Source organism: Oncorhynchus nerka, linkage group LG23 (genome assembly GCF_034236695.1).
Source record: "Oncorhynchus nerka isolate Pitt River linkage group LG23, Oner_Uvic_2.0, whole genome shotgun sequence".
Lineage (NCBI taxonomy): Eukaryota > Metazoa > Chordata > Actinopteri > Salmoniformes > Salmonidae > Oncorhynchus > Oncorhynchus nerka.
Genome location: NC_088418.1, coordinates 23,577,271 through 23,604,281, shown reverse-complemented (window position 1 = coordinate 23,604,281; position 27,011 = coordinate 23,577,271). Strand labels below are relative to the sequence as shown.

Sequence of the window (27,011 nt, the reverse complement as noted above, 5' to 3'; positions counted from 1 at the left end):
CAGACTGAAGGGTCTGGAAAGATTCTGTATGGAGGAATGGTCTAAGATCCCTCCCAATATGTTCTCCAATCTCACAAAACATTCTAGTAAAAAGGCTCATTGCCGTTGTCCTTGCAAAGGGAGGGTGCACCGAGTATTGAAAACGGGTGCCAATACCTATCATTTTGACACCTATCATGTTGATAAAGTATTATTTTTTTAACAAAATCTTTCTCTCAACAATTTGTATTATTATAAAATAGACTTTTACAAAAAAAAAAGTTGTTGCTCAGTATTTGTATTTATTTTATACGGTGTATTAATCCCCCTCATCTTTATATAGGGTGCCAATAATTTTGAAGGTGACTAAATCACCTTTCTCTGGCCCGAAGCCTGATCAACCTGCTTCTTCCCCTGACCTGGCCTACATGGAGCCTAGCTGTAGTCAGTCAGTTTGATCTCATTTTGAAGCAGCCAACAAACCCAGCGGAGGCCTGGCTGAGAGAGAGGCGGCGGAGGCGCCTTGATTCCCTCTCTCACGCCCTTAACAGCTCCCATCTCTCAACCCCCTCTGCAGGGCTCTTATTTACTTACTCATAGCAGACTCGCGTTCATATTGTCCTCATTCCCCCAATATCCTCATTAGATTCAGGCTTTGTAGTGTATGAATGGTTGCCTGTTCTATCATGTAGTTTAGCATAGACACTATGGTCTCTACCTAGAGTGTACTACACTCCATTATACCATGGCATTTTTGAATACTCCTTTCTGATTGGCTTGAAGGGCATTCTAGAATGTGCATTATTTCCCTTTTAACGGCACTATTTATGGAAAGCTCCCGCTCTGAATAACACATTGGGGAGGCTAGCATTATGGATGGGCCACTTAGCTTAATGGACAGTTAACTGGGAAGGGCCGGGTTGCTCGGGTGTCGCTGTTACACACACAGGGGCCCTTAGTACACACACGGTCAGGCGGCCCTGGGTTCAAACGTTGAGTTTGAGGTCAGGCGTGCGAGCAGGTTAACAGCACCCGGGGGGGGGGGGGGGGGGATATTAACGCCTCTCACCTGACCGACCGCAGGGTCAGGTTACCAGCCAGTTAACTCTTTACACACTTAGTCCATTGAACACACTCACACATATGCGCTTTGTCGCGCACGCACACATGCAACTAGGGAAATCTAAACGCACACTGACAGAGGAAGCTAAACATGTCCTTCATTAAAGTCTGGAAACATCCCTTTGCGATCCCTCTGCCGACACCGCTCTGACTGCTCTCGTCAGCCAACTTTCCTAAGTCTCTGGATAGGCCCCGGCTCCGCCGACCCATAGGGCTCTGGTCAAAAGGAGTGCACTACATCGTCTCAAATCGCACCCTATCTGTTTTTCCGCATTAGCTCCCAGTGCTAAAGACAAATGAGTGCTCCTCAGCCCTGTCCTCCCCTCGCTCTGCCCAAATCCACCGGTAAGGAGACCCCTGACTCGGCTCGGCAGACAGCTGAATCAAATGTGTGTCATCAGTCATCATTAGTGGGAATGAGGAGGAGGCTGATCTGAGGTCCAGGGCTTCGGTACTTTGCTGTCATGTGTTCCTCCATAATGACACAGCCTAGAGCTAGGCGTCTGGTGTTCAACTACAAATGGAGCTCTGTTGCTAGGTCTGTGCTCGCTCTTTGGTAATAATAGCACGGTCACTGTCTCTGCCCTATCTCACCCCACCATCCACCCCTTACGTCACGTGGATAGTCTTAGGATATACCACAGTAATTATGGCATGTTTTTAGCCTGACCTTTGTTCCATGCTCCGATTACAACCGGTGTAGACCCCACCGTGAAATGCTTACTTACTAGCCCTTAAAATGCAGTTTTAAGAAAATAGAGAAATGCTTACTTAAAAGCCCTTAAAATGCAGTTTTAAGAAAATAGAGTTAAGAAAATATTTACACCAAAAGAAAAAGTTGATGTATAATGAGGCTGTCTATATAAAGGGGGTACCGGGTCAATGTGCGGGGGTACAGGTTAGTCGAGGTCATTTGTACATGTAGTTAGGGTAATGTGACTATGCATAGATAAACAGCGAGTAGCAGCAGTGTAAAAACAGGGGGGGGGGGGGGGAGTCGATGCACATAGTCCAGGTGGCCATTTGATTAATTGTTCAGCAGTCTTATGGTTTGGGGGTAGAAGCTGTTAAGGAGCCTTTTGGATCTAGACTTGGCGCTCCGGTACCGCTTGCTGTGCGGTAGCAAATTGAACAGTCTATGACTTGGGTGACTGGAGTCTTTGACCATTTTTTGGGCCTACCTGTGACACCGCCTAGTATAGAGGTCCTGGATGGCAGGAAGCTTGGCCCCAGTGATGTACTGGGCCGTACGCACTACCCACAGTAGTGCCTTACGGTCAGATGCAGAGCAGTTGACATTCCAAGCAGTGATGCTCGTCATTTATGAACATTTGAACATCTTGGCCATGTTCTGTTATAATCTCCACCCGGCACAGCCAGAAGAGGACTGGCCACCCCACTTTGAGATATTAGCTGATGTACGAAGGGCTGTATAAATACATTTGATTTGATGCAACTGTTCAGGATGCTCTCGATGGTGAAGCTGTAGAACTTTTTAAGGTTCTGGGGACCCATGCCAAATCTTTTCAGTTTCCTGAGGGGGAAAGGCATTGTCGTGCCCTCTTTCTTGGTGTGTTTGGACCATGGTCGTTTGGTGATGTGGACACCAAAGAACTTGAAACTCTCGACCCGCTCCACTACAGCCCCGTCGATGTGAATGGGGGCGTGTTCGTCCCTCCTTTTCCTGTATTCCACGATCATCTCCTTTGTCTTGCTCACGTTGAGAGAGAGGTTGTTGTCCTGGCACCACACTGCCATGTCTCTGACCTCCTCCCTATATGCTGTCTCATTGTTGTTGTCAGGAAACTTAATGATGGTGTTGGAGTCGTGCCTGGCCACACAGTCATGGGTGAACAGGAAGTACAGGAGGGGACTAAGCACGCACCCCTGAGGGGCTCCCGTGTTGAGGATCAGTGTGGCAGATGTGTTGTCTACCCTTACCACCTGGGTACGGCCTGTCAGGAAGTCCAGGATCCAGTTGCAGAGGGAGGTGTTTAGCTTAGGGTCCTTAGCTTAGTGATGAGCTTTGTGGGCACTTTGGTGTTGAACGCTGAGCTGTAGTCAATGAATAGCATTCTCACATAGGTGTTCATTTTGTCCAGGTGGGAAAGGGCAGTGTGGAGTGTGATTGAGATTGCGTCATCTGTGGATCTGTTTATAGCGGTATGCGAATTGGAGTGGGTCTAGGGTTTCCGGGATGATGGTGTTGTGAGCCATGACCAGCCTTTCAAAGCACTTCATGGCTACCGACGTGAGTGCTACGGGGTGGTAGTCATTTAGGCAGTTTTTAATGTGCCGTTGGTAGGATAGTCTCGAACAGAGTTCATCCAGTTTATTCTCCAGTGATTCCACATTGGCTAATAGAACGAATGGTAGAGGCGGTTTACCCACTCGCCGACTAAATCTCAGAAGGCACCCTGATCTCAGCCCCTTGTATTTCCTTCTTCTCTTCATGCGAATGACAGGGATTTGGGCCTTGTATGGGAGCAGCGTTATATCCTTCATGTCAGAATCATTCAAGAAAAAAAACTTAGTCCAGTTCGAGGTGAGTAATCTCTGTTCTGATATCCAGTAGCTCTTTTCGGTCATAAGAGACAGTAGCATCAACATTATATACAAAATATGTTACAAACAATACGAAAAAACACAAAATAGCACAATTGGTTAGGAGCCTGTAAAACGGCAGCCATCTCCCCCGGCGCCATTCTTGTAATAAAAAAAAATGTGTCCTGTACATGGAGTGTACATTGTACAGTACAGGAATGTGAACTATTATCTAGCTATGAGGCACATGATATAGAGATAAAAACATACATAAATGACAATTGGAGTTATTAGGGTTTAAATCACGTTGACAAGTGTTTAAGCAATTGCGGTTATCTGCGATCTAATGTCGGCAATGGAAGCGAGATGACCCGGTCGCAAAGCACATGTCAGTCACACACGAACATGATCCAACACACACGCACACTGCACTCTCGACCTCACTCTCTCATCTCCAGTGTCAGTGTCAGGCTGAAACTAGCAGTTGAGGAGATCAAATGGTACTAATCCTGCCCCCCTGTGATTGACTTACTGTCTTCCTCACAGAGAGGGAGAGGAAGACAAAGAGAGAGAGGTGGGGAGTTTTAGTTTAACGTGACAAAGCCTGATTTCAGCGACCCACTCCTCACTCTTTCTCTCGGTCCCTTGTTCACCGAGCCCCCCTCTTAACCCTCCCCTGGCTCTCAAAGTCCACTTCAACTCTCTAATGCAAATAGCCCTTTGGTCCCCTTGTGTATATTTATGACCCACTTCCTCTAGTGTTTGAATATGCGCTTGAGAACAGAGGGCTGAATAACTGCCAGTCACAATGGATTAGGCCCTATCAATGAGCAGATAACTCTCTGTGGAGAGCAAGCACATGGGAACGTTTGAGCCTCTGTCGGCTCTCACAGACGTGCCCACCCTGTCACTGTGTGTGGTGTTGGGCTAATGCAGTTTATTAGCCCTAGTTAATATACAACTTAAGCCAAGTCTAGTGGTTAAGCGCATTGGGCCAGTAATTTGAAAGGTCGCTGGTTCGAATCTCAAAGGTGGAAAAATCTGCCGGTGCCCTTGAGCAAGGCACTTCTTAACCCTAATTGCTCCTGTTAGTCGCTCCGGATAACAGTGTCTGCTAAATGACTAAAATGTAACTGAAGGATGTTTGTGTACAAACATGGCATAGTAAATCTATAGAGTTTTATCCATATGAGTAGGAGGAATCTTTAAAAACTACGGTGCTGCCCTAATCATTGTTGATGGGCTATTTAGTACCTTTTTGTTTACTTTGGAGTGGATGTGTGTTTTGCTGTTTGCTAGTGTACAGTACAGATGAAGAATATGGCGCCAGTGCCATCACTCTGAGGGCATCTCCAGACTTAACCTTGGCAGCATTGCATTGGCATGCCCCGCCATGCCCGCTGGCACAGGCCTTGTGTGCCTGCAGCTGCACATCAGAGAGAGAGAGCGTGTGAGAGAGACACACACTTACATAATTCATCCCGTTAACACATCCTTTATAAGGAGGGATCATCTCAATGTTTGATGCAGCCCTTTCACACTTGACACAGTTCTCCTTTAAAAAGCTGGTTTGATAAGACCTCAGTCTAATTCACAATGGTTCAGGATGGTCATCGGAGTGGGCAACGACACTGGCTAGGGCTAGCCTATCCACAGCAGAAGTGTGTCGCGAGATACGAGGCGGTAAAGGCCAGAGAGTTGTCATGCATACACATGCATACACCAGTGGTGTAGCTGAAGGTAAGCGCAAGTAAACACAGTTTAGACCCCCCAAAAGTATCAAGTCAAATTTTATTTGTCACGTGCTTCATAAACAACAGGTGTAGACTAGGCTTTTGGCTGTATACTGTATGTAGCATATATATATATAGCATATACCGGGGTATTTGGAAGTAGCAACAGGATAGTTTTTCAATGCCGTCAATACCGTTAACTATTTATGTTTTAAGGAAATGCCTGCCGTCAACTTGTGCAATACATTAGGAGATAAAGCAGATTGCGTTATTCATTTCACCTGTCACATTATTTTACATTGAGTTGAGCCAGTCGGGAGCTTGTTCATAAAGGGAGCAGGTGAGTCCAGCTGTGTATTGACAGGGGTCGCATTTTATATTGAAAGTCAATAGTGTTTTTTGTTGTTTTTTTCCCCCTCCAATATAGTGATCAGAGACGTGCAGCTATAGTTTTCCTTCACAGAAAATACATTTGTGCAAACAATTTGGCAGAAAATAGCTTCATTGTCATCAGACAACAACAGAAGTGCAATACTCTGGCTGGCAGCCACACAAGTAAATGAGCTTACAATGACAAAGCAAGGTCTTGTTGAAATGAATGATGCATGGTAAGCATATTTCTAATGTTTATCATAGAAAGAATGTGACTAAACAAAACATTAGGAAATGTAGCTGAAGTTAATCTTGCATTTTATCAGAGAAAAGTAGGGTAGGCTACACCGAGAAAAGTACCAGAGAAAAGTAGGGTACGCTACACTGAGAAAAGTACAGGAGAAAAGTAGGGTAGGCTACACCCGAGAAAAGTACAGGAGAAAAGTAGGGTAGGCTACACCGAGAAAAGTACAGGAGAAAAGTAGGGTAGGCTACACCCGAGAAAAGTAGGGTAGGCTACACCCGAGAAAAGTACCGGAGAAAAGTAGGGTAGGCTACACCCGAGAAAAGTACCGGAGAAAAGTAGGGTAGGCTACACCGAGAAAAGTACCGGAGAAAAGTAGGGTAGGCTACCCCGAGAAAAGTACCAGAGAAAAGTAGGGTAACCTACACCCGAGAAAAGTAGGGTAGGCTACACCGAGAAAAGTACTGGAGAAAAGTAGGGTAGGCTACACCGAGAAAAGTACTGGAGGCTACACCCGAGAAAAGTAGGGTAGGCTACACCGAGAAAAGTACTGGAGAAAAGTAGCTACACATCAGTCAGAGCACTGTCTATTGATTGAATGCCCTTCGTGAATTCTCATTCTTGAATTCTCATCCAAGTAGAGAAGTGCAACTGAAGCACAAAATGTGTTTGACGCTGAGCAGAAATTACAATAAGAAGCATTTTGATCTGCGTTTACAAAACAAAAATATATTTCTTATCCATTTCTTTTTATTTCCTGTGTGAAAAACTTCAGTAAGTAGCTGAATTAATAACGTCATGGGGAATCATATTGTGTTAGCTTTCTGCCGTGTTTGAGAAGTCTAAGCCCTGTGGATGAGTTATCTGTACAGCTGCCATTGCAGCTTGATTTCCCTGCATCTTTTTCTTCTTTCGTTCTGAGCCGTCTGCTCATCCGTATCTTCTCGAGCAGAGCAGGCAGGCCCGTTGCCCTAGTGACTCCCAGACTCCACACAGACACACTGTGTACACAGTACTGTTCTTTGTTCAGACAAGCATGCGTCAAAACTTTGTTTATTTGCACAATGTCTCGTTCACATTCACTTGTAAATGTCCAAACTCACCATTCGGGCCTATATGTATAACTTTATGAGCTGGATTAACTATCTTCGCTTTAGTTTATTTTCATTTGTGCTCATTAGCATATTTAGCTAGCAGCCTCCATGGAAATTCGATATTATGTTAGCCTTCTCTTAATAGACACCAATGGGAATTTTAGATTTTGGTTTTGCCCCTTGTGGACTAAGCCGGTAATATCATAAATCCCGGCGTGAAAGGACGGTACGAGGAATGAAAATCTGGATACCGCTCAACCCCAGTGTAGACTAACTGAAGTACTTACGGGCCCTTTCCAACAATGCGGAGAGAAAAATAATAGAAATATATAACAACACGGTTCAGATCATGATCTCCCCCCCCCTCTACTTTCAGTAGGCTGGATGTGGGTCACTCCGCTGGATGTGGGTCACTCCGCTCCATGGTTTGAGCCTTTGCGTCCCAAATGACACCCTATTCCCTTTTTCGTGCCCTACTTTTGACCAGGGCCCATATGGCTCTGATTTACATTTAAGTAATTAAGCAGACGCTTTTATCCAGAGCAACTTACAGTAGTGAGTGCATACATTTTCGTACTGGTCCCCCATGGGGATCTAACCCACTACCCTGGCTTTGCAAGTGCCATGCTCTACCAACTGAGTCACACAGGACCAAAAAGTAGTGTACTATATAGGGAAAGGTGTCACTGCAAAGTGGATGTTAATAGCTCCTCTAGAGACTCATTCTGACTGAGTCTAAGTTGCACCAACACTGGGCAACATCATGTGTGAACGGCAAGAGTCTCTCCTCTCACACCCCTCCATGCCCTGGCATCTTCTTTTCTGGCTGCCCTTTGCCCCCCCCCCTCTCTCAGCCTCTCCCTCTGGGGTGCTGTTGTCACCATGTTGCCCCCCACCATCAGCTCATGCCAAATGTCTCTAGGTTCCCCGGGCAGGTGCCAGCACACATGACTCCGGGCGTCAATCAGCAGCTATAAACAGCTATTGGATTTAGTTACTACACTGAACAAAAATTATAAACTCAACATGTAACAATTTCAAAGATTCAAGACGAGGCAGATTAACCCCTACCCTACTCTACATGGGCACAATGTCATTATCAACTTCAATCACTGAGTGTGTATGGGTGCGTGTGTACAGTCGTGGCCAAAAGTTTTGAGAATGACACAAATATTCATTTTCACAACGTTTGCTGCTTCAGTGTCTAGATATTTTTGCCAGGTGTTACTATGGAATACTGAAGTATAATTACAAATGTTTCATAAGTGTCAAAGGCTTTTATTGACAATTACATGAAGTTGATGCAAAGAGTCAATATTTGCAGTGTTGACCCTTCTTTTTCAAGACCTCTGCAATCCGCCCTGGCATGCTGTCAATTAACTTCTGAGCCACATTGATGGCAGCCCATTCTTGCATAATCAATGCTTGGAGTTTGTCAGAATTTGTGGGTTTTTGTTTGTCCACCCGCCTCTTGAGGATTGACCACAAGTTCTCAATGGGATTAAGGTCTGGGGAGTTTCCTGGCCATGGACCCAAAATATCGATGTTTTGTTCTCCGAGCCACTTAGTTATCACTTTTGCCTTATGGCAAGGGGCTCCATCTCGGAAGGATAGACTGTTTCGTATAGACAGTTTTGATGATCCAAATGTGGTTCTAGAACAATTCAAAAGTTGTTCTTAAAACTAAAGGGTATCTCAGCTGCGGTAGACGAGGCTATCGTACTGTCAGATCCGATGAAGGTACATTTTAGTATGCCTAAGATACTGCATCTTTCTCTTTCCAGTGACCTCGCCTTTACCATCATATTTCCTACCCTCTCCTCCTTGCCCGGTCCGGCCATACATGGTCAGTCTCCTCCATTTGTCTTTTCACCACCAAGTGATAGGCTGATAGTGAAACCCTGTGCATTATTACAACCCGGTCAACGACTGGAAGTTATCTTGGGCCCCTGAGAAGGGGGCTGGGAACATGAAGGGGAACATAAGCAGGGTTAGAGTCTCCGAGACCCTTGGCTGATTCAAACCAGACCTGGTAGATAAGAAACAGCTCCCTCCACACACCCCCTCCTACTTCACTCACGTGTAAAGGCAACATAAATTATCCTCCTAATACGCAGCCTGCCGCGTTTGCCCCAGTTCGGGCCCTACACAAACACTGCCATTTCCTGCCCGAGAGGAGCAATCCTGGGTCCAGGTAAGAATGGGGCCTCTCTTACTCGCCCCGTACACTTCTGCTTCTCCTGGGGCCCTTGTCCATCAAGGGGCCATCGTCCACCTAGTGATGCGATGACTTATGATGTGGCACTTGTTTAAAGATTAGCGGGTTATTGCGTACCAATGCAAATCATTATTCATCGCCGCATGTAGGGTGAAGTAAATTAATGTAGGCTATAATAGTTTTTTTTTGTTTAAGCATTACTGAGAACCTGAAAGCTGTCCACTCAGTACATCTCCTCCCCAGCCCCCATTGCAATCTAATAGTGCCTGGACCAAAAGCGATAGGACCTAATTTCTCACTCTCTCAACCAATCGCATTAAAACGGGATTACGGGCTGCAGTTTGATCTGATCTAAAAACGAATAATCTCCTTCCCATCTGTCTGGGAGTTTATAGGGCTGTGGTTGGCGGGTCTGGGAGTAGAAGGCAGGTCATCTGGGAGCTGGTAGGGCTGTGGTTGTTGGGTCTGGGAGTAGAAGGCAGGTCATCTGGGAGCTGGTAGGGCTGTGGTTGGCGGGTCTGGGTCATCTGGGAGCTGGTAGGGCTGTGGTTGGCGGGTCAGGTCATCTGGGAGCTGGTAGGGCTGTGGTTGGTGGGTCTGGGAGTAGAAGGCAGGTCATCTGGGAGCTGGTAGGGCTGTGGTTGGCGGGTCTGGGAGTAGAAGGCAGGTCATCTGGGAGCTGGTAGGGCTGTGGTTGGTGGGTCTGGGAGTAGAAGGCAGGTCATCTGGGAGCTGGTGGGGCTGTGGTTGGTGGGTCTGGGACAGGGGGCCGTGGCGGTTGTGTAAATCTGGTATGTTGGGTTCCCATTAACCCAGTTAGAGCGGCGTGAGCCTCATGTTGACTGACGGGGCTCCTCCTCACAGAGCACATGTGGCTGAGATGGACACCGCAGACAAGCAGAAGCTTTGTGGGGCGTTACCGGTGCTACCAGGCTGGGGGGCACTCACTGGTAATCCTCCCACACTCAAACACGCAAAAACACAGTCGTACATAGTGAGGAAAGAAAGCTGAAGAGAACGGTATACGTATTTGCTGGTAGAGCGAAAGGAGAGAATGTATATCTGAGATATTTTCTGGCTGAGAGAGAGGAGAGATTGGCTGAAAAGAGAAGGACAGAAAAGGAAGCGAAGGCTTTCTGGCACAGACTATGAATGGATGACGGGAGGTGAGAGAATGCCAGCCACAGCAGGGGCACAGGTAGACCGGGTCAGAGAGAAGGGGGAGAGGTGAAATAGCTGGGTCTCAGTTCGAGAGCATCTGGTTGTCGTGGTGGTGGCCCAGGGCTGCTAATTTCTCCTAAGTGGAGATTTTCTCTTTTCTCCCACACTCACCTGTCCATCTCCTCATTTGAATTCCATGCTGTCACCGTCACTTGTCCACTCAATCTTAACATTGTTGTCGTCTGTCGCCCACCAGGTGCCTTTAGAGAGTTCTTCAATGAGCTTAACACCTTGATAAACTCATTTCCTGAAAATGTCTCCCCGCTCTTTGTGCTGGGCAACTTCAACCTCCCGATGTCTGCCTTCGATAAAAGAATTTCCTAACTCTTTCCTGCCTCTCCTTGCCTCTTTTGACCTCATCCCTTTCCCAGTCCTCTCCCACACACAAGGCAGGGAGCACACTTGACCTCATCTTTACTAGAGGCTGTTGGTCTACTAATCTCACGGCAACCCCCCCTCCAGGTCTCTGATCACTATTGTGTTTCCTTTTCGGTCTCCCCCTCCTCCTCCGACCCTAGCCCATACCCAGATGGTCATGCTCCATCGCAATCTTCGCTCTCTTTCTCTCCCACTACTCTCTCCTCTTCTATCTTATCATTTCTCCCGTCTTCTATATCCTTCTCCCTCCTGTCTCCTGATTCTGCCTCTTCGACCCTACTATCCTCCCTATCCATGTCCTATTTTAATTTTTTTTATTTTACCTTTATTTAACTAGGCAAGTCAGTTAAGAACAAATTCTTATTTGCAATGACGGCCTAGGAACAGTGGGTTAACTGCCTGTTCAGGGGCAGAACGACAGATTAGTACCTTGTCAGCTCGGGGGTTTGAACTTGCAACCTTCCGGTTACTAGTCCAACGCTCTAACCACTAGGCTACCCTGCCGGAAAGGGGACTTGCACTGTCCCCTTTCCTCCCACCCGGCTCGGCCCTCCCCTCCGTGGCTGAGTGACTCATTGCGGGCTTACGGAACAGGGCTGTGGGCAGCTGAACAAAAATGGGGGGAAAACTAAACTCAACTTTTCACCCCCCCTACCTTCTCTTCCTCAGTATCTGCTGCTAAAGCCACTTTCTATCACTCCAAATTTAGGAACCTTCGGAAACTTTTTTTAAACCTTATCCTCTCCTTAATCCTCCCTCTCCTATCTCTGCAGACGACGTTGTCAACCACTTTGAAAAGAAAGTTGACCACATCCGTCATTCACTCAACCTATTGAGTCCACTGGTCCCACTCGCACAGAACTACCCTACGCCTTGACCTCTTTCTCAACCTCCCCGCTCGACCCCACCCCCTTCTCCAGACCATCTTTGGAGATCTTCTCCCATTCTTCACTTCCCTCAACTCATCCTTTACCACTAGCTATGTCCCTTCTGATTTCAAAATGGCCCAAGTCGCTCCCCTCCTCAAGAACCCAACACTCTCTGATATGGCCAAAATCTCATATCCCGATATAGGTCATTTCATATAACGATACCTATCACGATATAGCACATTTTCTGTAAATGAATGAATAGTTTATATAAAAGCACCACATGTAAAGGCCTATTTCTTATTACATTTTGAATTATACTCAACAAATAAAAAGGTACTTACTCATATTTGATTATTTATTTTATTTATAACCTGTGTAAATGTTCAATTAAGCATGTAACAAAATATGAATGTATAAAATCTAAAAAGGTAAATAGAAAACACTTCAACTGTAGTTGCAAACAAAATAAAAAATAAATATTTTTTTTTTTGGGGGGGGCTTGCCTGGTTTTGCATGTTATTTTGGCATTAATACGTGTCACATATCAATTTGGTACCTTGAGTCGAGTGTTAGCCCCAATTCACGAAACCCCCGTTACTCGACCGTGTAAATTGAGGCCTTGTCTTTGCAGATGTAAGTTGTAACGGCAGCTGTTGTCTCCTTTCATCTTCGTGATTCTGTGCCATATGGTGGTGCCGCGGGCAAAAGCCTGTTGCAACGTCTGTGTCGGTGGTTTGTTTTGAGCACTGTACTTTTTGGGGTCTCATCCGTAGACTCTCTCCGTACTGTTTCACATGATTTTTGCATAGGTGGTGAAAGAGGTTAGTGGTGTTTGAGCCTGTTGTCGGGACCGGCCTGCGTCATATTTTGCGGTGTACGGTTTTCTGCTCCATGTCAGACTTTTCATACCCAAACCACGTCCATGCGACCGAAGTTGCCCCTCTTTTAGGTATGAGCTCCGTGTCTCCATGCTCTGTGTCACGTTCACTCTCTTCCATGTTTGTTTGTGTTGCAAATTTCCTTACACACGGTAGGCTGCTCCTACCAGGTGACGTGGAGAGGATCTTTGTCCGCACCACTTTCTCTCACTACTGGTATCCCCCAAGGCTTGGTTCTAGGCCCTCTTCTCTCTATACACCAAGTCACTCGGCTCCGTCATATCCTCACATGATCTCTCCTATGATTGCTATGCGGGTGACACTCAACTACTTATTTTCTTCCCCCCTTCTGACACTCAGGTTGCGTCACCCATCTCTGTGTGCCCGGCAGATATCTCAGCTTGGATGTCGGCCCTCCACCTCATGTTTAACCTCGACAAGACAGAGCTGCTTTTCCTCCCGGGTAAGGCTTGCCCTCTCCAGGACCTCTCCATCACGGTTGACAACTCCACGGTGTCCCCCTCCCAGAGTGCAAAGAACCTTGGCGTGACCCTGGACAACACCCTGTCGTTCTTTGCAAATATCAAAGCAGTGACACGCTCCTGCAGGGTCATGCTCTACAACATCCTTAGAGTACAACCTTACCTTACACAGGAAGTGGCACAGGTCCTCATCCAGGCACTTGTCATCTCCCGTCTGGACTACTGCAACTCGCTGTTGGCTGCGCTTCCCATTCTGTGCCATCAAACCCCTGCAACTTATCCAGAATGCTGCAGCCCTCCTGGTGTTCAACCTTCCAAAATTCTCCCATGTCACCCCGCTCCTCCGCACACTCCACTGGCTTCCAGTCGAAGCTCGCATCCACTACAAGACCATGGCACTTGCCAAGGAGCAGCGTAAGGAACTGCCCCTCCCTACCTTCAGGCTCTACTAAAACCCTTCACCACAACCCGAGTATTCCGTACTGCCACCTCTGGTCTCTTGGCCCTCCCACCCCTAGCTCCCGCTCAGCTCAGTCCAAGCTCTTCTCTGTCCTGGCACCCCAATGGAGGAAACCGCTTCCCCCTGAAGCAAGGACAGCAGAGTTCCTGCCCATATTCCCCAAAACACCTGAAACCCTACCTCTTCCACGAGTATCTTACATGGCTCGTCTGTCCGTCCATGCCTTCGTCCGTCCGTGCGTGTGTGTTGAGATGATATTGATCTATTAGTTGTTTTGGGAACTGGCGTCAAGTTGTCCTGTTGAATGGCAGGATTTCCCTGTGAGGTAGGAAATGGATGCATCTCCCCTACCCCAGCAGTTAGTAGAATGCTGACAATGCATACTGCTGTGTTTGTTTGTCTTCCCTGCTTGCCCACATTTCTGACAAATCTTTTGTCATCCATCTTAGGCCCCTCCTGTGATTCTCATACAGTACTTGAGTGCACATCAACGGTCTCTAAACGTGAAGCATGTCTGGTCTCTTGAGACCTATGATACTTTAACGAAAAACTTTATGCCCCTTGGCTTATAGACGAGACACTTTCCATCCCTCAACCACGTTGTCAGTTCATTATTTTGGTCGGACTTCAAAGCATCCCTAATATGTCAGTCTGTGTCTGCCAGCCTGTGGCGTAGTCTGGTGGTCTGGACTAGAGTAGTGTCTGGAGACTGAACAGAGAGACAAATGGGGGGTGTGTGTGTGTCGGGGGTCTAATCTAATAGGAAACACAGAAGCCTGTGACTGGTCGTAAAGGACAGTACACTGGAAGACCCTGTGAATTCCCCCTCACCCCACCCGATGACTGCTAGCCCCGCCAGCCTGTTGGCTAATGTAGTTACAATTCCCCCCTAATAATGCTGAAATCTCATTAATATGCTTCACAGCTGGGCCCAATCACCCATGGGGATGACGTTAATCAAATCTCCCTGCCTATAACCCAGACCTGAACCGTACACAGCCCAGGAATAGGCCAACGAATGAGGCCTGCTTTGAGCCACTCGGGCTTAACTTTACAAGATGGCCAGTAGGGTTTTCTGTATGGTTGTCTTTATACAGTCTGGGTGCCAGTCTGCTTCTCCTCTAGCCAATAACAGAGGATTTAAACTGACAGGTTATCAGGCTAGTTTTAATGCATTGTCAGAACTTTTGATATAGCCTATTTTTTTGTGTGATTTATTAGATGTGATCTGCCTCTTGAATCATTTCTTTGTCCTGTTGTTCGGCCTAATCTACAGTGTAACTGAGTACTAAAAAGATGTCTAATGTGAGCACAACGGTTGAAGTGTACTTGTGAATCGAAGGAGCGGCATTGTGAATGCTCAACACTCGCGCTAATGAAATGGCCGGTGCTTGGGGTGCTGCTGCCGTGGAAGCACATTAAGTCAATCATTAACATGTTTTGGCTGTCGACAAATGCAACACACACTGTTTTTGTACGTTTGTCTGGGAATGTGAACATCAAAGGGCATTCTGAGAAACCAGAGAGGGAGATTTTTTGAGGTAGGTTCGGTTTTAAAAAAAATAATAGCTTCTCTATTGTATAACTTTTTTTTTTTACAATAAATGCCTTGTGGGTTGAATGCTGTAATACAGAATAACACAGAATAAAACAATTGGGTTAACTGCCCATTAGCACTTAGGCTCATTTATTAACATACTTAAACAAAATATTTTGGTTGTCTATATTAGATGTTTTTTTAGTTTGATGACTTTATTATTTCATTAATAAAACCCCAAAGATGGTAGAGAGCCCATTATCGCTTATTGATAAACCAACCTTTTCATATTAATGAAGTATTTCAGGTGTGTGTGTGTTTTTTAAAAACTTTCATTTAATTCCAAGTCGTCATCTCATCTCTGTTCATGCAGTAGCAGCCAGCCAGCCATCTATTACTGTGTGTCCCAAAGAGTTATCCCATTTAGGCTAGTAGTCTAGCTCAGGGTCCCCCCCCCTCCCTCCCCCGGAGCATGTTTTGGTTTTTGCCCTAGCACTACACAGCTGATTCAAATAACCAACTCATCATCAAGCTTTGATTATTTGAATCAGCTGTGTAGTGCTAAGGCCAGAACCAAAACATTCACCCAGGGGGGTCCCCATGACCAGTTTGGGGAAACGCTGGTCTAGCTGGCTTGCTGCCTACAGTCTGACAATCACTACTTCTGTATCCATAAGGCATACTTTTAATACTGCTGAATAACAACTATCAATTAGATGCATTGTCGGGTAGAGATACCTAAGCAACTGCTTTCTATCCCTCTCGTTTGGTCCGCGTCCTGTGTGCATTTCTGTCCCTCTCTCCCTCTCCGTGTCTGTCTGCCGGCCCTACAGGCTTGCCCGTGCAAGAACCAATGAGAACAGGCAGCTGTTATTTAAAGAAACAAAAATAAACTTACATTTGGGCTAGTCGCTCCGCACTAATCACAGAGACTAGGAGGTTCACTGAGGTCGAGATGATTCAGATAGAGCTGGATATAGCCGAGACGTTCTATCTAGACGATGTCTCTAGAGATGGTGTATTAACATGGTCTTTACCCCCCTAGCCTACATAGTCAACGACGCAGCCTCTGCCAGCTAGCCTACTTCAGCAGTACTGTATCATTTTAATCATCTTAGTCAATAAGATTCTTGCTACGTAAGCTTAACTTTCTGAACACTCGAGACGTGTAGTCCACTTGTCATTCCAATCTCCTTTGCATTAGCGTAGCCTCTTGTGTAGCCTGTCAACTATGTGTCTGTCTATCCCTGTTCTCTCCTCTCTCCACAGACCATACAAACGCTCCACACCGCGTGGCCGCGGCCACCCTAATCTGGTGGTCCCAGCGCGCACGACCCACGTGGAGTTCCAGGTCTCCGGTAGCCTCTGGAACTGCCGATCTGCGGCCAACAAGGCAGAGTTCATCTCAGCCTATGCCTCCCTCCAGTCCCTCGACTTCTTGGCACTGACGGAAACATGGATCACCACAGATAACACTGCTACTCCTACTGCTCTCTCTTCGTCCGCCCACGTGTTCTCGCACACCCCGGAGAGCTTCTGGTCAGCGGGGTGGTGGCACCGGGATCCTCATCTCTCCCAAGTGGTCATTCTCTCTTTCTCCCCTTACCCATCTGTCTATCGCCTCCTTTGAATTCCATGCTGTCACAGTTACCAGCCCTTTCAAGCTTAACATCCTTATCATTTATCGCCCTCCAGGTTCCCTCGGAGAGTTCATCAATGAGCTTGATGCCTTGATAAGCTCCTTTCCTGAGGACGGCTCACCTCTCACAGTTCTGGGCGACTTTAACCTCCCCACGTCTACCTTTGACTCATTCCTCTCTGCCTCCTTCTTTCCACTCCTCTCCTCTTTTGACCTCACCCTCTCACCTTCCCCCCCTACTCACAAGGCAGGAAATACGCTCGACCTCATCTTTACTAGATGCTGTTCTTCCACTAACCTCATTGCAACTCCCCTCCAAGTCTCCGACCACTACCTTGTATCCTTTTCCCTCTCGCTCTCATCCAACACTTCCCACACTGCCCCTACTCGGATGGTATCGCGCCGTCCCAACCTTCGCTCTCTCTCCCCCGCTACTCTCTCCTCTTCCATCCTATCATCTCTTCCCTCTGCTCAAACCTTCTCCAACCTATCTCCTGATTCATCCTTTGACTCTCTATGTCCCCTATCCTCCAGGCCGGCTCGGTCCTCCCCTCCCGCTCCGTGGCTCGACGACTCATTGCGAGCTCACAGAACAGGGCTCCGGGCAGCCGAGCGGAAATGGAGGAAAACTCGCCTCCCTGCGGACCTGACATCCTTTCACTCCCTCCTCTCTACATTTTCCTCTTCTCTCTCTGCTGCTAAAGCCACTTTCTACCACTCTAAATTCCAAGCATCTGCCTCTAACCCTAGGAAGCTCTTTGCAACCTTCTCCTCCCTCCTGAATCCTCCTCCCCCTCCTCCTCCCTCTCTGCAGATGACTTCGTCAACCATTTTGAAAAGAAGGTCGACGACATCCGATCCTCGTTTGCTAAGTCAAACGACACCGCTGGTTCTGCTCACACTGCCCTACCCTGTGCTCTGACCTCTTTCTCCCCTCTCTCCAGATGAAATCTCGCGTCTTGTGACGGCCGGCCGCCCAACAACCTGCCCGCTTGACCCTATCCCCTCCTCTCTTCTCCAGACCATTTCCGGAGACCTTCTCCCCTACCTCACCTCGCTCATCAACTCATCCCTGACCGCTGGCTACGTCCCTTCCGTCTTCAAGAGAGCGAGAGTTGCACCCCTTCTGAAAAAACCTACACTCGATCCCTCCGATGTCAACAACTACAGACCAGTATCCCTTCTTTCTTTTCTCTCCAAAACTCTTGAACGTGCCGTCCTTGGCCAGCTCTCCCGCTATCTCTCTCAGAATGACCTTCTTGATCCAAATCAGTCAGGTTTCAAGACTAGTCATTCAACTGAGACTGCTCTTCTCTGTATCACGGAGGCGCTCCGCACTGCTAAAGCTAACTCTCTCTCCTCTGCTCTCATCCTTCTAGACCTATCGGCTGCCTTCGATACTGTGAACCATCAGATCCTCCTCTCCAAGCTCTCCGAGTTGGGCATCTCCGGCGCGGCCCACGCTTGGATTGCGTCCTACCTGACAGGTCGCTCCTACCAGCTGGCGTGGCGAGAATCCGTCTCCACACCACGTGCTCTCACCACTGGTGTCCCCCAGGGCTCTGTTCTAGGCCCTCTCCTATTCTCGCTATACACCAAGTCACTTGGCTCTGTCATAACCTCACATGGTCTCTCCTATCATTGCTATGCAGACGACATTTCCCCCTTCTGATGACCAGGTGGCGAATCGCATCTCTGCATGTCTGGCAGACATATCAGTGTGGATGACGGATCACCACCTCAAGCTGAACCTCGGCAAGACGGAGCTGCTCTTCCTCCCGGGGAAGGACTGCCCGTTCCATGATCTCGCCATCACGGTTGACAACTCCATTGTGTCCTCCTCCCAGAGCGCTAAGAACCTTGGCGTGATCCTGGACAACACCCTGTCGTTCTCAACTAACATCAAGGCGGTGGCCCGTTCCTGTAGGTTCATGCTCTACAACATCCGCAGAGTACGACCCTGCCTCACACAGGAAGCGGCGCAGGTCCTAATCCAGGCACTTGTCATCTCCCGTCTGGATTACTGCAACTCGCTGTTGGCTGGGCTCCCTGCCTGTGCCATTAAACCCCTACAACTCATCCAGAACGCCGCAGCCCGTCTGGTGTTCAACCTTCCCAAGTTCTCTCACGTCACCCCGCTCCTCCGCTCTCTCCACTGGCTTCCAGTTGAAGCTCGCATCCGCTACAAGACCATGGTGCTTGCCTACGGAGCTGTGAGGGGAACGGCACCTCAGTACCTCCAGGCTCTGATCAGGCCCTACACCCAAACAAGGGCTCTGCGTTCATCCACCTCTGGCCTGCTCGCCTCCCTACCACTGAGGAAGTACAGTTCCCGCTCAGCCCAGTCAAAACTGTTCGCTGCTCTGGCCCCCCAATGGTGGAACAAACTCCCTCACGACGCCAGGACAGCGGAGTCAATCACCACCTTCCGGAGACACCTGAAACCCCACCTCTTTAAGGAATACCTAGGATAGGATAAAGTAATCCCTCTCACCCCCTTAAAAGATTTAGATGCACTACTGTTCCACTGGATGTCATAAGGTGAATGCACCAATTTGTAAGTCGCTCTGGATAAGAGCGTCTGCTAAATGACTTAAATGTAAATGTAAATGAGTACAGCTCTATCATATTTAGATGGTTCATCGACCCCCTGCCACTCCAATGAAGTACTGTATTTACAGGACTAGGGACAGCCTAGCTGGCCTTCATACAGTATCGCTAAGCTAGCCTCTCTATTTACAGGACTAGGGACAGCCTAGCTGGCCTTTATACAGTATCGCTAAGCTAGACTCTCTGTATTTACAGGACTAGGGACAGCCTAGCTGGCCTTTATACAGTATCGCTAAGCTAGCCTCTCTGTATTTACAGGACTAGGGACAGCCTAGCTGGCCTTTATACAGTATCGCTAAGCTAGCCTCTCTGTATTTGCAGGACTAGGGACAGCCTAGCTGGCCTTTATACAGTATCGCTAAGCTAGCCTCTCTGTCATGGTGTCTACAGAGGCGAGCTAGCCTTATCAGTGCTAGGGAACAACAGGCAGGCCTGCTCTATATCTGCTGTGGTAGAGCTGGTGTGGCCCAGCAGCCGTAGCAGCAGCCCTGTGGGCTCGGTCTTCTGAGTCAGCCCCTCCATCCCACAGGGCCGCCATTGTTCTGTTCAATGCCCCAGCTCTGCTCTGCGCTCCAGAACTGGGCCATTGTGTTTAATTACAGTAACCAGTCTCCTCGCAGACTCTTGTCCTGTGTCCCAGATTTTGTCCAAAAAAAATTCCTTCATGTGTGCTCTCATTAGGACAGTTAGTGTGTGTGCCTGTGTAGGTATGTGTGGCAGTGGGGCTCGGTGGATCACTGAAGGGCTGTTGCCCTTGTGCGCATATGTACTGTACGTTTGTTTGTTTGTATGCGTAGTTGCATACGTCTGATGAAGGCAGTTTTAGTAGGGGTGAATAGGTTTGTGGACCTGGTAATAATGTAGGGTGTAATAGGAAGGGAAAGGGTGAATGGGTATTTGCTAATGCGAGAAAATGTGGTGCGTTACGTAAAGAGGTGCTCTACTTGGGTTTCATTTGTTTGACATGAGAGTAATGACTGCCAGCCAGGGCCAATGGGATCAGACTGAACGCTGATGACGGCAACAAAAAGGCGATGAGCGCCTCCCTCTGTCCTCAACCCTTCACCCCTCCCTCTGTCCTCAACCCTTCACCCCTCCCTCTGTCCTCAACCCTTCACCCCTCCCTCTGTCCTCAACCCTTCGCCCCTCCCTCTGTCCTCAACCCTTCGCCCCTCCCTCTGTCCTCAACCCTTCACCCCTCCCCAAATGAATAAGAGGGTGCTCTGAGTGCATCTCTCTTTAACTTCTTCTCGTGTCCCCCCTGTCCGTCCGTCGTCAGTTGAAGCGAATAGCGGACCCTATTTAATTAGTGCAGTGTTGGGTGTATTTGTACTTTTTCCTCTAAGCTTGTCCTCTGGGTACATTAAATACATACATAAGGTTAATACTGTTTTTCCTTTGGGTGAGCTTACACACACGTCTAGTGCTTCATGCTGTATCAGAGAGGTAGGTATACATAACATTGCGTTTATCCTGCTCTGCCCCTCTACCAGTCGTTCTCTCTCCATCTCGCTCCCTCTCTTTCAGGGCCAAGGTGGAGAGCCATGTGAGCTGCAGTGAGTAAGACTGCCGTAAACAGTCACTGTGCCTCCAGTCTTGCGCAGGCCTTGTTACTATCGGAGGGCTTATATTTAGCTATACTTTATATTGAACTTTTGAACTTCATGCTGACTGGCTTTTGGCCATACAGGTGCTTCTATATTCGGTGCATCCTTAAGTAGTTGGCCTATATTTCATTACGCCTGTATTCCTTAGGCTTTGAACCCGTGTCATTTTCCATGGAATTTTCCATGGCTGATGAATGACAATGAAGATGCCTTTTTAAAATAACGAGTGCAATGGGGGCACATATATGTACAGAAGTGGAGTTCCCTAGAGAGCAGTTACGAGATCACCTTTTCATTTCCTCTATAAAATGATTTTAAAGGCACAGGCTTTGAAGTGCTGACCCGAGGCTAGTTTGTGTTTACACAAAGGCAAGAGATACAAATAAATAAATCAAGTTTTCCTAAGAAGAGGAGGTTTTTAAAGGTCATTCTCCATATGCCGGTGGTGCGGTTAGTGCCCGTTGAGTGTGTGTGTTCTATGTGTGTGGTTTTGTCTTGGACTGGGTAAGAACCCGGCATGGCGTTCTGTCTCTGTTCCTGGAGAGCTACCCTCCTGTAGGTTTTAACTCCAACCCTGTTCCTGGAGAGCTACCCTCCTGTAGGTTTCAACTCCAACCCTGTTCCCGGAGAGCTACCCTCCTGTAGGTTTTAACTCCAACCCTGTTCCTGGAGAGCTACCCTCCTGTAGGTTTTAACTCCAACCCTGTTCCTGGAGAGCTACCCTCCTGTAGGTTTTAACTCCAACCCTGTTCTTGGAGAGCTACCCTGCTGTAGGTTTTAACTCCAACCTTGTTCCTGGAGAGCTACCCTCCTGTAGGTTTTAACCCCAACTCCAGTTTAATGCCAACTCCAGTAACTAACCTTATTGTTCTTACCAAACAGCTCATTATTAGACTGGAGAGCTACCCTCCTGTAGGTTTTAACCCCAACTCCAGTTTAATGCCAACTCCAGTAACTAACCTGATTGTTCTTACCAAACAGCTCATTATTAGACTGGAGAGCTACCCTCCTGTAGGTTTTAACCCCAACTCCAGTTTAATGCCAACTCCAGTAACTAACCTGATTGTTCTTACCAAACAGCTCATTATTAGACTGGATAGCTACCCTCCTGTAGGTTTTAACCCCAACTCCAGTTTAATGCCAACTCCAGTAACTAACCTTATTGTTCTTACCAAACAGCTCATTATTAGACTGGAGAGCTACCCTCCTGTAGGTTTTAACCCCAACTCCAGTTTAATGCCAACTCCAGTAACTAACCTGATTGTTCTTACCAAACAGCTCATTATTAGAATCAGGTGTGCTAGATTAGGGTTACAGCTAAAACCTACAGAACAGTATCTCTCCGGGAACAGAGTGGGTGAGCCCTGCTCTAGGGAGTAGGGCCACACAAGGGAGCTTGTGGCATTTAGCAGAAACCCACAGAACGGATCTCATAATAACTGTGGGACACAGCTGGTATGATGAGGGAGGTATGGGTACAACAGGGTTGACTAATGAGACCACCCTAGGTTGTACAGGAGCATGCTAGCCACATGAGCTAAATACGCTTCAATTTGTCCCCTAATGCTAAAGCACTAAGAAGCCAAAGTAATAGAGGAACGGTATTCGCACATGTTACAATATGCTGCTGGTCTGTTGAAAACAGTAGACTACTTTTAAAGACATCCACCCACTCTGTCATTCGTGCTCCCGAGTGGCGCAGCAATCAAAGGCACTGCATCTCAGTGCTAGGGGTGTCACTACAGACACCATAGGGCGGTGCCAATTGCCCCAGCATTGTCCAGCCCTTGCCGGTGTAGGCCATCATTGTAAGTAAGAATCTGTTCTTAACTCACGTGCCTAGTTAAAGGTAAAAAAATCTATATTATAATAATAATTCTTCCTGTTTTGAGTGAGAGACAGGAGTGAGATTGTCTTTTTATATCCTGGGTCTGATTAGAGTTGCAGCTGGTCCCTTCAATATGAGCTTCATTTGGTGTTAGCTGTAACGCAGTTAACTGTAAAGACATCAGGATATCTGAACCTCGTGGATATATACTGTATGTTTGCCTCGTCAAAAGGGAGATATCAGGATCATTTGGGGTTGGTTTTAACATTTTATTTTATGTTTTTCCAGCGGTGAGCGTGAGCATATTGGTGTGCATCGGCCTGGTGTATTTGGGTTGTCTGAATGTACTCTTCCCAAGAGTTTTTCGGGACCATGCAAACTGCAGAAACATGAACAGACACATTACAAAGAGAGCGCGAGCTGTGAAGAGGGGGAGATTATGTGGATGATGGACATGTGTGTTTGCGTCGGTGAGCGAGACCGTGGTGTTTCCATCCAGAACGGCTGTCTGCTGCGTCACGTGGACTCTGTTCCCAGCTGTACTGCAAGCCTGGTGAACCCGTGAGGCTTGTGTTAAATATAGTTTGTTTATTTACACACGAGTGCCGCCCGGGCCTCTGGGCAGCTCCGAGAACGAGACGTCACAATTTCTCAATCTGTTTGTGTGTCTGTGTGTGCTACAGTGTATGACTGGTGTGTGTGTGTGTGTGTGCTAGCTACATTATATGACTGACGTGTGTGTGTGTGATTACAGAGGTTTTGTGAAACACACAGAGGATATTAAGGGCATAGTCCACCGTGCCTGTTACTTCAACCCAACAACAGCATTTCTCTACCTCTCCACCCTCCCAGAGACCTGCCATATACTAGTTGAATAAAACAAAAAGTAACTTCATTCGACAGCCCGTATGCCTTGGCCTTGGATGAACAGCTGAGTGCAGCTGCTCACCTGATCCCTTTATAGCCTGTCTAGCTCAAGAATAATCATCTTAGGTCTCATATCAAGGGCTCCCGACTAATTCTCTTCGTTAATTCGCCCGTCTTTAGCGTCTTACGGCCTGTTTGTTTTGTGACTCTGAGAGAGGGGGGGGGGGGGTGTGTGGAGAGAATTAGAGGAAGAGAAAGGATGACTGTGAACAGCCTTGGGGTGTCTGGTTCTCAATGTCCAACTTGACCTTAGCTTTTGTCACCTTTTCTCTCTGTGAAAACATGACGATACCGCTCGTTTTCATTAGACCTACACACCCTTGGTGACCATATACACCAGGACTCGTATATCTTATACAACGGAGTGTAATGGACGCTAGTCCAGCAGACCATTATTCCTCGCTAGAAGCACCATTCATTCACACACAGCCTAGAGAGAATACTGTTATCTGTTATCGAGTTCCTTCCCTGATAGGTGAGCCAGTTCCTCTATACAGCCATTCAGGACATCCTTATGTGATCTCCGCTGCTTACATTGTCTCGATTGATATGTGGAACCCCCCAAGCTTACCGGTAAACAAGGATGGCCTGCTTTTCTCTTCGGCTCAAGCCTTGCTTTGATTCACCGTGTAGGCCTGTTTCTTGCCAAGAGCTCAGAGAGAGACTCTCTCGACAATACCAAGTCTTTCTTGTCCGGGATACGATAGTGGCCTATAAAATATATTGTCCTTGTCGTTTCTGTCGCTGAATGTGTTGTTAGGAAGTGTGTGTGTTAAGTAGTATGTACTAAGCATCTCCCCCCTTATCTCTCCCACAGCCATAGAGACGCAGAGTACCAGCTCAGAGGAGATAGTGCCGAGCCCGCCGTCGCCCCCTCCTCCCCCGCGGGTCTACAAGCCCTGCTTTGTGTGCCAAGACAAGTCCTCAGGATACCACTATGGAGTCAGCGCCTGTGAAGGCTGCAAGGTGAGACACACCACCTAACCTTATATCCATACACGATATTCTATACTATATTCCATTCTATATTTCATTCTATTCTATACTATATTTCTTTCTATTTGATCCCAGGTTCAAATTGTACATTGATTCTGGGGGATGTTCTGTAAATGGTGGGCTGGCCCAATGTTCTGAATGCATATAGGGGTGCCCATGATGATATTTCTAACACATATCCTGCTTGTCCTGGTTTGGAATGGGAGTAACCAGTCCCAGGGGCCATCACCCTAAGGCACCCCTGAACATTTGAACGCATGCTATGTCTAGTATTTCCAATGAACGTTATCCAAAGTTCCAATTGGGGGGTGGCCTAAAAATAGTGGACTGGACTATCGCTTATGTCATTGCTTCTTCTAACCTCCTATATCTAGGGATTATACCTAATCAGTTGCTCAACCCGAAATGTGTCTTCCGCATTTAGCCTCTAGGGTACGTGGAACTGCAGGGCGCCAAATTCAAAACAACAGAAATCCCATAATTAAAATTCCTCAAACATACATGTATTTTACACCATTTTAAAGATACACTTGTTGTAAATCCAGCCACAGTGTCCAATTTTCAAAAAGGCTTTACGACGAAAGCAAACCAAACGATTGTTAGGTCAGAGCCAAGTCACAGAAAAACACAGCCATTTTTTCCAGCCAAAGAGAGAAGTCACAAAAAGCAGAAATATAGATCAAATTAATCACTAACCTTTGATGATCTTCATCAGATGACACTCATAGGACGTTATGTTACACAATACATGTATTGTTCGGTAAAGTTCATATTTATATCCAAAAATCTGAGTTTACATTGGCGTGTTATGTTCAGTAGTTCCAAAACATCGGGTGATTTTGCAGAGAGCCACATCAATTTACAGAAATACTCATAATAAACATTGCTAAAATATACAATTGTTATGCATGGAATTTTATATCCACTTCTCCTTAATGCAACCGCTGTGTCAGATTTCAAAAAAACTTTACGGAAAAAGCAAACCATGCAATAATCTGAGTACGGCGCTCAGAGACCAAAACAACCCAAGCAGATATCCGCCATGTTGTGTAGTCAACAGAAGTCAGAAATAGCATCATAAATATTCACTTACCTTGGATCTTCATCAGAATGCACTCCCAGGAATCCCAGTTCCACAATAAATGTTTGTTTTTGTTCGATAATGTCCATAATTTATGTCCAAATACCTCCTTTTTGTTTGCGCATTCAGTACACAATCCAAACTCACGACGCGCGATCACTAGGAGCAGACAGTCAAAATGTTCCGTTACAGTCTGTAGAAACATGTCAAACAATGTATAGAATCAACCTTTAGGATGTTTTTAACATAAATCTTCAATGTTCCAACCGGAGAATTCCTTTGTCTTCAGAATTGCTCAAGACTGAGCTCAAGACTGAGCTCGTGGCTCTCTGGCAGACCTCTGACTCATTCTCCTCTCATTCGCCCCCACTTCACAGTAGAAGCATCAAACAAGGTTCTAAAGACTGTTGACATCTAGTGGAAGCCTTAGGAAGTGCAATATGACCCCATAGACACTGTATTCGATAGGTCAAGAGTTGAAAAACTACAAACCTCAGATTTCCCACTTCCTGGTTGGATTTTTTTCCCAGGTTTTTACCTGCCATATGAGTTCTGTTATACTCACAGACATCATTCAAACAGTTTTAGAAACTTCAGTGTTTTCTATCCAAATCTACTAATTATATGCATATTCTAGCTTTTATGGCGGCGTAGCGGGCAGTTTAATTTGGGCACGCTTTTCATCCAAAATTCCCAATGCTGCCCCCTACCCTAGAGAAGTTAACCCAACCCCTCTGAATCAGAGGTGAGAGGGGCTGCCTTAATCGACAACTATGTCATCGGCGCCCGGGGAGCAGTTGTTGTGGGGGCCAACTGCCTTGCTTAAGGGCACAGCGACAGATTCTTCACCTAGTCGAAGTGGGGTTTCAAACCAGCGACCTTTCGGTTACTGGCCCGACAGTCTTAACCACTAGGCTACCTGCCGCCCTATACGCTATCTATATATGATGGGACTGCCAGATGTGGGCTATGCTTCAATAATATTGCGCTATACAGTTCTCATTAACTATATGGAAAAATATCTTCTGTTAGTGGCTTTAGTTGGAGAGTGTGGATCTGCTGTGTCGTTCGAACTCCAAATGAAGTCATTATCAAAAGCGCGTGCTCCGGCCGGGTGCAGAAGAGCTGCATTCAGCAAGAGTCAACACGTACACTTGTCATCCCCACTCCCCATGCATGTGTCGTAAGC

General features: G+C 47.0%; 1 protein-coding gene across 8 annotated transcripts in view; it reads left to right on the top strand.

Moving 5' to 3' along the window:
• Nucleotides 1-27,011, top strand: part of raraa (retinoic acid receptor, alpha a) — a 227,348-nt gene that overhangs the window by 183,215 nt on the left and 17,122 nt on the right. For all 8 annotated transcript variants that reach the window (XM_029629349.2, XM_029629347.2, XM_029629348.2 and 5 more), the window contains one exon: nucleotides 24,563-24,711. In XM_029629349.2, the coding sequence (XP_029485209.1) occupies nucleotides 24,563-24,711 (149 nt within the window). The remainder of the gene's footprint in view (nucleotides 1-24,562; nucleotides 24,712-27,011) is intronic.